This window comes from Diceros bicornis, chromosome 26, assembly GCF_020826845.1.
Source record: "Diceros bicornis minor isolate mBicDic1 chromosome 26, mDicBic1.mat.cur, whole genome shotgun sequence".
Classification (NCBI taxonomy): Eukaryota; Metazoa; Chordata; class Mammalia; order Perissodactyla; family Rhinocerotidae; genus Diceros; species Diceros bicornis.
In genome coordinates, this window is record NC_080765.1 from 1,825,770 (window position 1) to 1,839,994 (window position 14,225).

The 14,225-nt window shown below is 55.9% G+C and overlaps 1 protein-coding gene across 7 annotated transcripts in view; it reads right to left on the minus strand.

Moving 5' to 3' along the window:
• Nucleotides 1–3,236: 3,236 nt before the first annotated feature.
• Nucleotides 3,237–14,225, minus strand: part of GTF2IRD1 (GTF2I repeat domain containing 1) — a 114,719-nt gene continuing 103,730 nt past the window's right edge. For 4 of the 7 annotated variants that reach the window (XM_058568948.1, XM_058568953.1, XM_058568951.1 and 1 more), the window contains 6 exons: nucleotides 11,457–11,534; nucleotides 9,768–9,960; nucleotides 8,075–8,209; nucleotides 7,106–7,143; nucleotides 4,723–4,859; nucleotides 3,237–3,475 (listed from right to left, as the gene is read on the minus strand). In XM_058568948.1, coding sequence (XP_058424931.1) covers nucleotides 3,407–3,475; nucleotides 4,723–4,859; nucleotides 7,106–7,143; nucleotides 8,075–8,209; nucleotides 9,768–9,960; nucleotides 11,457–11,534 — 650 coding nt within the window. In that variant the 3' untranslated portion in view covers nucleotides 3,237–3,406. Of the gene's footprint in view, nucleotides 3,476–4,722; nucleotides 4,860–7,105; nucleotides 7,144–8,074; nucleotides 8,210–8,244; nucleotides 9,555–9,767; nucleotides 9,961–11,456; nucleotides 11,535–14,225 lie in introns of those variants that run through there. The other 3 variants (XM_058568950.1, XM_058568952.1, XM_058568954.1) reach the window with 3 other exon arrangements.

The window sequence follows — 14,225 nt, forward strand, 5'->3', positions numbered from 1 at the left end:
GGAAGGCGGCGCTGGAGCCGCCCTGGAGGTGGGGGCGGAGCAGCACGCGCAGAGGCCCGGCCGCGCGAACAGGTCCCGGGCTCTGCTTCCGTCCGCCCCTCCACTTCCGCTCCCGGCCCGCGGCCGCCCCTCAAAGCCCCGCGCCCAGGACGTCGCCAGCGGGAGCGCGGCCTCCTGAGAGGCGCCGTCCTGAGACCCACAGCCCCCAGCCCTGCTCCGCCACTGACTTCAGCCTCAGTTTCCCCACCGAAAAATCATGAATATCATTTTCCCCAAGAGCGTTCACCTTTCACTGAGCCACTACATGAGGCTTAAAAGCGAGGCTACCATCCTTCTCCGTCTTTCCTCTTCTCTGCCGGGGCCGGTGGTGGGGAGGAGACCGGGCACCTGGGGGTCAGGAGACTACCATTAATAAAGCTTTGACTCCTTAAAAAAAGATAGGAGGGTGGTTGGGAAGCCCCTTCCTGGAGCTCCCTTCTCTCTGTGGCAGAAGGGAGGCACCTGGCGGTGACGGGGGCCGCCGCGGAGCAGGTGCGGGGGGAGCGGCGGCCCCCCTCGCCTCGCCCTAGCCTGTCTCTGCGCTGATTATTGTTTTATTACTGTTTTCAGTCAGATATAATTCCAGCATTTTCCATAATCTTGGTCCTTTCATTGATACCAGATTTTTGTACAAGATTTGTATATAAAATGATTATGTACCCACCAGCATACATTCCCCAGCAATTAGGCCGTTTACGCTGCGGCTCCTCACGCTCCTTCCGCACATCTCTCATTTATTACTTTTGAAAGTGTTCTGTGATTATTTTTTGGGTGGATGTGTTTACAAATCCAATAACAATTCTCATTTAGAGTTGCAAAACACGGAGCCATTTTGAACCCAGACAGATGGCAGCTAAATGCAGTTTCATGGAATGAGGGCTTTGAGCGCACTCGCTGCAGGAGCGCAGAAGGCCGCGGTTCCGGAGGCGCGCACAAGCAGCGCCCGGGCCCTTCCGCGGACAGCGGGGCCTGCCCGCGAGGACGCACGGGGCCCCGGCTCAGACACCTCCCAAAGCCCAGAGCTCCCGGGACAGGAGGGCAAGCGGACGCAGGCCACCTCCTGGCTCAAAGGCTTGACTGCGGGGGTCCTCCTTCCGCTGTTACGGAAGGAGGTTGGGCACCGAGGCGCGACGGTTTGCTGCACCAACCCACTGAATCGCACGCGTCCGCGCGGTGAGAGTGAAGGGAGACAACCAGGGAGGCTCTGCGGGCCGCGGCGCCGGGGTCTCGGGGTTCCCGCCCCGCCCCCGCGCAGCCGCCCGCCGGCCCGGGCAGGAGCCGCTTCCGGCGCTGGCCGCAGATCTGAGCGCGGGGCGGGGCGGCCCGGCCGGTCTAGACGACCCACCGAGAGGCGCCAGCCGCGGGCTGTCGGGGCGCCAGGGGGGCCCGGTGCCCGGGCTGCTCGGTGGTGCCGTGGAGAAGAAAGGGGACGGGTCGGTGGGATGAGGCAGGGGACGGGCCAGGCCCGGGGTAGCCTAGAACTCAGTGCTTGTGGGGAAGGAAAAGCGGTGGAGGTTTTTAATCCAGGGAGAGACAGGATTAGATGGGGGAGAAGATGGGTACTAGGAGACGGGGTGAAGGCCAGGTGGCAGCTGCCAGGCTATCTTTAACTTCATAGGCAGGTTCTGCCTGGGGGCCGTGGTCGATGGAGGGAGGGCACTGGCAGGTTCTGGGGCCAGTGGGATGCGGGAGGGAGGTGGTGGCACCAGCAGAGGAACAGCTGGGCGCAGCGTGCCAAGCTTGTGGTTTCTGGCTTCTTGCATCTTTCCAGGAGGAAGCAGAGTCCGGAGGGCTGGGACAGGGCCTTCCCTCCCAGCTCTGGGTGCCGGCTGACCCAGAGGGCTGGCAGAAGCTCCTGGGGTGTTTGGATCATGTACTGAGCTGACTCAGGACTCAGTTCCTCTACGTCCTATGCCTGGTTCTGGACCTTGGCTGGATCCTGCGGTCACCCTGACCCCTCCACGCCCGGCATTCCCGTCCAACTGACCTCCAAGGCCTGTTGCCTGGCCTCCTTGTTATTTTCCACCTGGCCCAAAACACCACCAGCTCTTGCTGGAACAACCACAAGAGCCTCCCACGTGGTCTTCCAGCGTCTCCTCCCGCCTGTTTCCTCTCTGCAGGAAGGCGGACCCTTGCAAAATGCAGATCTGGTCCTGGCTCTCATCTGCCCCCACCCCTAGAAATCTCCTTTGCCTGGCCCACAGTGCCTTCCCCGGGGGCCGGTGAGAACAAAGACGCACCCCGGCCCCAGAGGGCACGGCTCAGCCAGCAGAACCCGGGCTGCGTTCCTGCCCCCACTCGCCTCTTCAGCTGAGCACCATGTGCAGGGACAAGCTACTGACTGCCCCCACCCACCCCTGCTCTCACCTCCAGCCACTCGCCTCGGGTCCTCTGCTCCAGCGACTCCTCGTTCCTGGAACTGCCAAGTGCTCAGTGCCGCCTCCTTGCCCTGCGAGTGCGGCTCTCCTAGAACACCATCCCGCCCCACCCCTCCCCACTTTGTCCTGCCAACTACTAAGGTGCTTTTCAAGTCTCAGCTGCCAAGACTGTTTCCTGCTTCTGCACGAGGTAAGGTCGCCCTGCCTTGTGTTCCCAGGGCACCTTGCCTTTCCCTGTCAGGACCCTCAGCCCGCATGCCTGTCTTGCCCACCAGGAGTGGGCCAGGCCCTTTTCTCTTGCTGCCTGCAGTCTTATCCCTCCCTTCCCCTTTCCATCTGCCGCCCAAGCGGTCTTTCTGAGACACAGCTGTGACCCATCTCTCTGCTGCTCAGATGCCCTGAGCTCTATCAAAAATCCACCTACCCCTCCAGGCCTGACGCAAAGCCCCTTCTCCAAGATGCCTTCACTCCAGCCATGGAGAGTCCACGCTTGATCAGACCAACACTCTGACTTTACCTGAGTTACTGGGGCCAAGACAGCCCCTACCACACCATGCACCCCGCAAGGCCAGGGGGTCGGCCTGGCACTTTGCCTTCCGTGGTGCCTCATCCCGAGGTCACCTGGCCCCAGCAGCAGAGAAATGAATGAAGTCTGTGCCCAGACACCAGGGCCCAGCAGTCAGGGACACCGCCTCTGCTTGGACAAGTCAGGAGGGCCTAGCAGGCCCCTGGGGCCGGGTTTCCTGACCTTGTCCCAGGGATGGCTTTAGCCTCAATTTCAAAAGAGAAGACGCAACAGTTAAGAGCAAAGGCGACGCTCTTTTTTTTTTTTTTTTTTTACTTATTTAAAAAGGCCTTGGTGGCAGGAATATAGTGTAAAAATCATTGGAAAAACTAAAAGGCATCGATACATATCCGAATATACATTTTGTACATAAATTACATTTCCTTTAGTCTTTCTGAATGAGGTCCTGATTCAGCACTGAGGTCTAGTAATTCAGAGGTCCCGGGAGCTGCACGTTCAGGCCGGCATAGTCCACCATGTACATTGGCCACTGCTAGAGAGAGGGGGACAGATGGTCTGGGTCAGGACTCCAGGTGACTCAGAAAGAACCCCAGCACACTTAGCTCTGCTTGCTGAGGGGCTTCCTCTGATGCTGTTTAGAGGCTGCTGAAGGCCCAGAGAGGGCATGTGACCTGTTCAAGGTCGTGTAGTTCACCAGTGGCCATGGAGCCTGGGTTGGAGCCTTCTGACCTGTTCCCACCTGTGTCGCAGGGCTAAGCATGTGGGCCAGACTAACTGGACAGAACAGGTGGTCACCCCCATAAACTCTGCCCCTCCCCAGGCCTCATGCTCCAAAGAAGCTGTCATGTCTCTCCTGGGGGGGGTGGTGGAGGGAGTGGGAGGAGCTAGAGAGCCTCTGTGAGCACTCAGAAACCCAGGCAGGATAAAGGCACAGCCTGAACTTAGGGGTTTTCCAGGAAGGGGCTGAAGGGAAATAAGTCAAAGGATGAAGAAATCCTAAAATCCACAAGAAGAAAAAAAAATTCTGTAACTAAGTATGGTGACAGATGTTAACGAGACTTACTGTGATCATCATTTTGCAACATATACAAATATTGAATCATTACGTTGTACACCTGAAACTAATATAATGTATGTCAATTATACCTCAATTAAAGAAAGAAGAAATTCTAAAATAATTTTCAAATGTGTTCCAATATTTTCCCCCTTTGGAGTCAGGATTGCAAAGCTAATATACTGAAATCAGAAAGAACCCTCAAGTGTGTGCTCCCAGAGAGGTCTTCCTCTTGCGGGGGGCACAGCCAGGCCCAGACACATGGCAGGACAGGCGAAGCTCTGGGTGGGTTCTCGTCCACCTGACCCTCGCTTCCCTTGTCCACACAGTGCGGGTGACACTCACTCCTCACAGGGCTGTGGGGAGGCTTGGAGCATGCGATGTGAGTACAGAGATCAGCCAGGCACCTGGCCTCCCTGGGAACCGGGAGTCTGCTCGGGGTCCTGCTCTGGCACTGCCCAGGGGCGTGGGCAGGTCCCTTCCCGCTCCGGCCTCGGCTTGTGCACCTGCCCTGTGGGCATGTGACTTCCTGGCTGGGCTCCTGTGAGCACCTGATCCGAGGAGCACACTGTCTCCTGGTAGGACAGGGAGCTGTGTCTGCAGATCCCACTCAGAGCCCAGTGCGGCCCAGCACCCCACACCCCGCCCCAGAGTAGACGGCCCAGCCCGCCTGCGGGGTGAGGGCCCAGGAGCAGAGTGGTCAGGGCCAGATCTGTGCACTTTACCACGAGGGAGAGCTGGCTGGCGGATGCCACGGACTCCAGGTTGGAGGACGAGGACGAGGAAGACGAGGAGGAAGAGGAGACGGAGTTCCCTTCAGAGACTCGCTTTCTCTTGCGCTTGGGAACACTGCTGTCTTTGGCTGGTGGGAGAAAAGGCTGCTGACACTGGATGCCAGGGCCCCCGTGTCTCGGCTTCCCGACCCCTCTGGAGGCCTTTGTTTTCAGGTTTCAAGTCCCCTTCTCAGCATTCAAGGCTGCAAACTCACCAGCAGCCGAGGCCCCTCTCTTCAGCCTCCTTCCCTGACCAGGCCCCGCAGCCCTCTGCCCACCCACCTGCCTCTGCCAGCACTGGGCCCTCCGCGACTGGCAGGCCTCCCCAGCAGGTTCAGGCCCAGGCCCTCAGTCTAGCCTCCCCAAACCATCCAGCCTGCGGGGGCCCATCCTCCCCAGAACTCCTGGAGCCCTGGGCCGTGTCCTGGGGTGAAGAGTGCAGCCTTTGGAGCCGCAGACCTGGGCCTGGGGGACACGCACTTAACGGCCCTGCGCCTTCATTTCCTCACGAGTAAAACGTGAAGAAGATCCCGCAGGGCTGCTGCGCTGGCCTGTGAGACAACGTCCTGGCCCCAGAAACTGAGAACTGGTAGGACACTGCTGCTACTGTCCCTGCCGACATGTGATGACCCTGACCTGACAATGCTGTGGCAGGTGACGGTTCACTGGTGTGCGTGGAAAGAAACTCTGGTTTAGAGTCAGAAGTCCTGAGGTCAAATTCCACTGCTGCCACTTACTAGCTGTGCCACCCTGGGCAAACTGATTAACCTCTCTGAGCCAAATGGGGAAAACAGTGTCATGTGAGACTCAAAGGAGATTATGTGTATGAAAGACCAAGCATCAAGCCCAGCACACAGCAGGACGCAGCAGGGGTTTTCCTGCTGCTGCATAAAATTGCTATGAATATATGAGACATAAAGAAGATTTGCAACTGTGTACTATATAAGTAGGGTTTGGGGCTTGACTGAGTCGACAGGTTACTGTGTGGAAACCAAACACAGCCCACCAGAGGGGTCGTACGGACACAGCATGAGGGCAGGCTGGGGCCATGAGGCAACTGTTGGTCCAGCTCGTGAAGAAAAACCAGGGCCTGGGATCCGTGACGTGGTGTAAAGAGAGACTCTGGGAAAAAGACGACTCTGGAGGCAGACGGAGCCCTAGGAATGAGCCAGAGGAGGGATTTTTGTGGGAGGCTCTACATGAAAAAGAAGTCAGAGGCACTGGCCCAGGGCTGTGGCCACCCAGGGGGGCACCATAAGACCATAAACATGGCCACAGTGGGGGAGTAGTGGATGGAAGTGACAGCATCCACCCTCTGAGCATTTGTCCCAATCTCTCCTCCCTGAGGCCTCCATGGGGCCTTCTGTGTCTCTGCCTTTGACCTGAGAGCAGCTCCCCAACCTAGCTGCCTCCTTACCCAAGTATCTAGGGCCATGCCTGGCCCTTGGGGTCAGCACGTGATATAAGAGGTGGCTTCTGGTTGGGCTGTGCCACCCTAGGCTGTGGAGGGAGGTGAACCTGGACTCATCCAGAGTTGGGGCCTCAGATCTCAGGTCTCAGACTGGAGTGGGGTGGCCCTGCTGAATCCGTCACTATCCCCACTGAGCAGCCACGCTGGGGCCTGCAATCCATGGCGGCCTGCAGCTCAGAAGGATGGTCCCGACATCAGGCTCTAGGCAGCCACCAACTCACTAAGTGGCCTTGGCAAGTCCCTTCCCCTCTCTGGGCCTCAGTCTCCCAGCTGTACAGGGAGGGGTGGGACTAGCTCAGTGTTTCGTAGTCAGAGGCGCTCCTCCGCATCACCTAGGGGCACGTTCTCCTGAGTCCTACCATACACCTTCTCACACAGCCATCGTACCAGACGGTCTCCCTCGTTCCTGGGAACTGAAAGGCTCTAAAAGACCAGGGCCTGGTGCAGGCATGTGTCCTGCAAATACAGGCAGAATTGGGGTGGTCCAGCCAATCTCGGGCAGCACTCGCCTGCCTCGCCCCTGCCGATCACACGTCACCCTTCTCTTCCACAGGTGGCTGCCATGATCCTACTGACTTTCCCTCCTCCTGGCTCCAGCCTGCCCCTCCTCCTCTCTACCTGATCTGACATGCTCAGCCATCCTGTGGCAGGGCCCCCCTCTGAAGGGCACCTGCAGGCTTCCGGAGCCTTCTGGGGATACTGGTCCTGCAGATGGAAGTCTCAGGCTCCCTGGGGAGGTACTGGGCAGGGGGACTATACTTTTCCCTAGGTGGTCAGCCACCCATCGCATGCTACCTGGACCAGATCTGTCCACAGACTGGTCCCCAAGAGGGAGAAGGGTGGCCTCTACAGCCTTGGACTTACCTGACACCTTGGTGTCATTGCAGATTTCTGCAAAAGGTCTGAAAAAGAAAGAAATGAGGTGGCAGTTAGAAAACGGGGCTCCTCTCCTCCCTCTCACCTGCTCCACGGACATGGGTGATATCTCTTGGGAGCTGAGATGCTGCTGTTGTCCCCGGAGCGTCAGTCACCTGGATGAAAATGGTGAGCATCGTCCCAGAGCAGGCAGATGATGGCCAGCCTGGCGGTCAGCCCCTGCCAGGGAAATCACCCCCTCCCTTGGTTTCCTCGTCTAAAAGGGAGGGTGCTGTCGGACCACATGATCAGAAACATGTGCCTAGATTTATGGAAATGGATATTCGTCACAGTATTATTTTTTTTATATATCTTTCAATTTTTATTTTATTGATTATCTTACTTGCTGCATTTTTGTATGAACCAAAAAAAAAAAAAATTAGATGCAACGTAAATGTCCATCAGTGGAGGACATCATGGTCCACCTACACAGTCATTAAAGGGAATTATCACGGATAACGATGATGCTCAAGTGCGTACAAGACAGCCAGACAGGAAACATCAATTTTATTTACTGTCCACAGATAAATACCGTATGATCTCAGTTTCATTTTCCAAAAAAGCGTGTTTAATAGGCATTAAAAGAAAAGTGGAGACATGGAAGGAAAGTTCCAGAATGTGTTCCACAGTTCCTTCTGGTACACCTATAGGGGGTGGGCATTTTCTCCTCGGGTTTTCTGCATTTTCCAGTAGTTATTTCAGGAGGCAGACTGTAAGTAGGAGAGGAGGGAAACCTCCACTTTTGAGACCCTTATGAATAATTTGATTTTTTTGGACACATGCAAATAGTATTTTAATTTTAAAACATCTAGTATAAAATTGAAAAGAAAATATGTGTAGGGGAAAAAGTGCAAAAGAAATGCATTACAGTGTTAATTCTAAAGAGGAGAGTTACAGTTACAGGTTCTTTTCTTCTACCTTTTTGCTGAGGAAGATTCACCCTGAGCTAGGTAGCATCTGTGCCAATCCTCCTCTATTTTTTGTACGTGGGTCGTCACCACAGCATGGCCACTGATGAGTGGTATAGGTCTGCGCCCGGGAACCGAACCTGAGCTGCCAAAGCAGAGCATGCTGAACTTAACCACCAGACCATCAGGCCAGCCTCTCTTCTACCTTTTTGTATTTCCCAAGTTTGCTGTGTGTATTTTTTACTTTTTTTTTGCTGAGGAAGATTGGCCCCGGGCTAACATTTGTGCCCATCTTTCTCTACTTTAGATGGGATGTCACCACAGCATGGCTTGATGAGCGGTATGTAGGTCCATGCCCAGGATCCGAACCCATGAACCCGGGCTGCCAAAGCTGAGTGTGCTGAACTTAACCACTAGGCCACTGGGCCGGCCCCCTGTGTGTACTTTTTAAATTGAGATGTAACTGACATACAACACTTCATCAGTTTCAGGCGTACAACGTGATGATTTGATATTTGCATATATTGTGAAATGATCACCACACTAAGTCTAGTTAACATCTGTCATCATACATAGTTACAAACTTTTTTTTCTTGTGATGAGAACTTTTAAGATCTACTCTCTTAGCAATTTTCAAATATGCAGTACCATATTACTCACTATAGTTACCATGTGTACTGTTTTCTTTTTTTTTAGATTTTTTCCCCCCAAAGCCACAGTGCATAGTTGACTATCCTAGTTGTAGGTCTCTCTTGCTCTTCAATGGGGGACGCCCCCTCAGCATGGCTTGATGAGTGGTGCGCAGGTCTGCACCCAGGATCCGAACCAGTGAACCCCAGGCCGCCAAAGTGGAACACATGAACCCAACCACTACACCACTGGGCTAGCCCCTGTGTACTGTTTTTAAATCTGAAAATAATCAAACTATTGTACTTTTTAAAAAAAGACTGTAAGGATATATAGTAAAATGTGGAGAGTGCTTTTCTCTGGATGACAGGAGTATTGAATTACCGTTATTTTCTAAATATATTTTAAAAAATGGGTAAAAATTACTGGTATAATCAGAAAAGGTCAAATTTAATTAAAAATTAAAAAATAAACAAACACTACGAATGTTGGGGCTGTGTGTCTCAGTAGAAAGGGGTTGGAATCAGGACAGCTGGTGCTATAGACTGAACGTCTGTGCCCCGAATCCCTATGTGGAAACCCAGCCCGTGTGATGGTGCTAGGAGGCAGGGCCTTCAGGGGTGATTAGGTCACGAGGTGGAGCCCGCAGGGGAGGGACTAGCGTCCTCATGGAAGAGGCCCCGGAGAGTTCCCTCTCCCCTCCCAGCACGCGAGAACACAGTGAGGAGACAGTGCTCTGTGAACCAGGACGGGCCTCAGAGACACAGAATCTGCCGGCACCTGGACCTTAGACTCCCGGCCTCCGGACCGTGAGAAATCAATGTCTGCTGTTCCACCTGGTCTCCGGTCTCTGCGAGAGCAGCCTGAACAGAGGGAGATGCACACCCTGACTTACACGGTCCCTTTCCTCGCTCTGGGTATCAGTTTCCTCATCTTGAAGAGGAGAGTGTGAAGCTGGCCTGTCTCCTGGGCTCTGTGCAGGTGAAGGTCCCTCTCTCTGTCCTCAGGCCTGGCTGGCCCACTCTGGGGACTCCCTGCCCAGATCCAAGCCGCCCGCCCGGGGCTGGGGCACTCACTGCAGCCGGTTGATGACGACCATGCGGACGTGCTCCCGGGCCTGCAGGATCTTCTCCAGCCGGTGGATGTCGTACGTGTTGGGGTTCCTGAAAGGGATGTCATCGGGCAGGCCCGTGACCTCAACGGCGTCGGGGCTGTCCCGGATCAGCTTGTAAGGGACCAGCACAGGTCGGTTCAGGCCCAGGGCCTCACCTAGAGGACACAGGGGGTCAGGGCAAGGGGAAGACAGCCCTTGAGAAAGCCAAGCCTGCTGCGGAAAGGGCTGGAACCCGGCACGGCCCAGCTTAGCAGCCACCATATCACTGAGTTAAGAAATCAACACACACACACACACACACACACACACACAATTTTTTTAATCCAATTAGCAAAACTAAAAATCTAACGCCCAACTCCAACAATGAAACAGGTACATTCACACGTGCCTGGAGCCAGGATTTGTTAAGTGCGCACACCCAGAAGCGACAAACGAGGACCGGATGTCTGCTTACCATCCACCGCTATTATGTTACAAAAAACAAAAAGTCCTTCTTTATTTATGCATGAAATATGATATATCTTGGATTTATTTTAAAGGATTAAAAATATCAAAGTGTGTATGTGGAAATAGATGAAATAAGATGGGCAAAATGTTGATAATCACAGAAGCTGGGTGTGGGTTACACATTGGGCCATTATGCCACTCCCTCTGCTTCTGTGTGTGTTTGAAAATCAATTCCAAAATAAAAAATGAAAGAAGACACCACCACAAACCACCAGCAGAGTTCCTTCCCGTTACTCTCAAAATGAAACCCTAAGCCCTCCACAGGCCTGCCCACCTCTCCCTCCCCTCACCGGGAGCCTCCTGGACCTACTGCTCACCCTCCTGCTCTCTGGCCTTCTCGCTGGTCCTCCCTCCGCCTGGCAAACTCTCCCTCTAACATCTGTTCCCTGCTGACACTGAAGTCTCAGCCAAAGCCTCCCATCCTCCGAGGGGCTTTCCTGCTTACCGTCCCAGAGAGGAGAGGCCTTGGCGCCCCACCCCCCGAGAATATGCTCAGTCACACTCACTGCTGCAACTTCTTTTCCTTTACCACGCTCTGAAATTCTTCTTCAAAAAAAATTTATTACTGTTTTTTATTTATAAATTTTATTTATAAATTTATTACTGAATAAATTCATCACAAATAACATGTAACGTAGGTAGGGCACCTAATGTAGCCTGGCTCTCAATGATCTAGAAAGAGCTCAACCAGTCGTAACAGCGTGATTAACTGTCCCGTCTCAGGTTCTGCCCTGGCGCCCTGGACGCCTTCAGCACAGGGCCTGGCGTCTCCTGGCTCTCATCTATTCCGTGTCTACCTCCCGCTGTAGATTCTGCAGACCCCTTCCTCTGGAGTCCCTGGAGCTAAGCATGTGTTGGGCAGACAGGTGTCTGCACGAGCAAACACTTGGCCGTGGGCCGTGGCCTCGGCGCACAGCCCAGCCCCAAGGGAGCAGAAACGCTGACCGCTGTCACTGCTGTGCACCACAGACTGGGCTTCTTTCCTCCTCCTCGGATGGACAGGGGAATGAGGGATCAGCTCCCATCGGTCACGGGCAGGGCAACTATGTCCCCAGGGAGCAGGCAGGCGCAGAGTGAGGAGGGGCCACCCAGGAGGGCTGGCCTCACAGCGCCCACCCCTCAGGCCCGTCCCCTGGGCACTGACCGTATTTCTCATTGAAGAGCTCCTTCACCTGCTCCCGGAGGATCACCTTCTCCCCTAGTCTGTTAGCATCATCTTCATCTACGAGAGGAAGATAAGGGGGCGTGAGGGTTGGCATGGGCTCGGCCACTGGACCTGCTCCTTCTCCCATGTGGCGTCCCTGCCCCTCACCCGCCAGAGCAGCCTCTCTGGCCCCGCACACTCCCTTGCAGCCTGTTTCTGGCCTCAGTTGTCTGTTTGCACACCCACTCGCCCCCCACCCAGCCGTCTGTCCATCCCACATTCTCTGAACAGCTCCCCAGCACACGCCCCACGTCAGGCATGGCGCACCCTGAGGAGAGGGGCAGGGACCCTCCCCTGAGGGACGCATAGCCTAGAGGGAGTGGCACAGTCACAGTGTCCACCCAGAAGTGCAACAAGACACACCTACAAGAAGACATGGGGCCTGAATCCGGGTGCTCACCCCAGCCTGTGCAGGTCAGAGGAGGCCCCCAGGGAGAGCAGGATGTTTAAGTGGTCTCTCGGAAGGCAGGTGGGGATTAGTGATGGAGGAGGTGTGGGTGGGAAAAGACACCCTGGTGGAAGGACGGGCCCATGCACAGCACAAAAGGTGAAAGGTCACGCTGGATGCGGCTAAAGCACATAGTGGTGCCAGGGGAGGCGGCTGTGATGGGCCCAGGGGGTGCTGGCAAGGTCTGGAACAGGCTGGTGTGAGTGAGCTAGGCCCTCAGGAACTCAGCCTGGCTGCCTCGCAGACTGAGGGCCTAAGGCCTGTGACCAGAGAGAGTGCTCTGAGCACGTGGGGCTGCACACTCTCCCTGCCCAGCACCCAGGGCAGCCCTTCGTGGGCACCTGTCCCCGGAGCCTGTGCTCCCTCACCCGTCTCCTTGGCCTAGAGGTGCAGCTGTGGTCGGGCGAGGCCAGGAGACAGGGCCTGGGCTGGGGTGGGGAGAAGTAGGGAGTGGGAGAGGCCAGGGTAGATGGGATGGAGGGCAGAGCAGCCTGTGGGCCCGTGCCCTGGGCTGGGGAGGGGAGCTGGAGTTGCAGGAGGGGCACTCTGCACCATCGCACAGGGTACCCATACTGGCCGGGCCTCTGGGGTGGGGTAGGGCGGAAGCAGGCAGGGAGCCAGGGCCTGGGAGATGAGGGCAGAACAGACAGAACGGGTTTGTGGAGAAAGACAATGCCGGTTTTTATCTGGACGATATCACAGAGCTCAGTGCCATGCAAGAGGCCAACTTGGGATCCCTGTCTTCCAGGCCATGCCCTCCCTGTGTGCCCACCGCCCGGGAGGAGTCCCAGTTCCCAGTCTGGGGCCGCCCCGGAAGGCAGAGAGCTTCCTGCACTGCCCGACACCCCCTCCTCCCAGTGCCCTCTCACCCACTGTCCTGGGCCTCTCAGTTCCTGGCTGTCCCCTGTCTGGTGCCCTTCATGCCCACACGCCCGACTCTGGAATCTAGATCCACCATATCTCAGAGTTCCTGCATCTTTCCCTCTTCACCCACGGCCAACCACCCACCCGGGTGCCCCACAGACACCACAATGCCAGACCTCCCAGTTAACGTCCTCTTCTGGTGTCCCACCTTGGGGTGTGATGGCCCTACTCAACCACATCCAGACCCCAAACTCAGCCCCCCTGGATTCCCCCTTCTTCCCACGTGCCCCAACACAGCCCTTCCAGACAGTCTTCAGGATCCTGGACATGGTAAGAAGCAACTTGACCCTTCTCCAGATTCCAAGCAGACACCTATGACCGAGTCCTGGGACCAAGGGCCACCTAGAGCCTGCAGGCAGGTGGCGGGTGCTTTCCATCTTTCCCCTTCCACCAGGGATTCATCTGGTGGCCGGGATTCTGCGCAGCACAGCAGCACCACACAGGACAGGGTAAGGGGGCTAGATTCACACCAATGCGTGTCCCTCACCACAGCTGCGGACACAGAGCTGCAGAGAGGTTAAATAACTTGCCCACGGTCACACAGCCACTAAGTGCCAGGAATACTCCGCCTGTCTGACTCCAAAGCCCTGGTCTTTCACTCTACCACGAGCCCTAGGTTTCCAGAAGTCTGTCTTCCCATTTGGAGAAAGAAGGGCTGATCTTCAAGGCGTTTCCTCCAAATCTCCTGCTCTGTGAGCCACGGCTCCACATCTGTCTCCTCTGGAGCCCAGGGCAGGGCCGAAACAGTTGTACTCAACAGAGCCTGCTGACTGCAACAAAGTGGACAGGCCCCTTAAAGACGAGCCCAGCAAGCTGCGGCCCCCATGCCCACGTCTCCCGCACCTACCCCGCCTCCCCCTCGCAGCTCCTGTGGCCGTGTGGGTGGAGAGAGACAAAGATGGGACAGCCTGAGTTTCACACCACCCTCTCCCTGGGAGAGCAAATGCCAGGCCCAGAAGGGCCCAGAACTTGGAGTCAGAAACCCAGGCTTGTGGGTCACGTGACGTCACCTCTCTGCATCTCTGCTCACTGCCTCATTTGTCCCTGGACACATATCTCACAAGCATGGTCCCACGTGGACGCGGGGTTGTCTGCAGGCACAGCAGAATACAAACAACAGCCCTAGTCTGAGGAAGGAGACAGCGAGGAGCTCGGTGACCCACTGGGCTTGATGACTGTCCTCGGAGGGCCGTGGGGGGATCCAACCGGCGGGGATCAGGGAGGGCTTCGCAGAGGAGGTGACAGCCATGTGGCCTCATCTGCGTGTTGGGGCTCCAGGCATCCCGTGGGCTCTCAACATGTTAGCAGATGTGGAAACTTCCTCTGCCCCTTCCAAG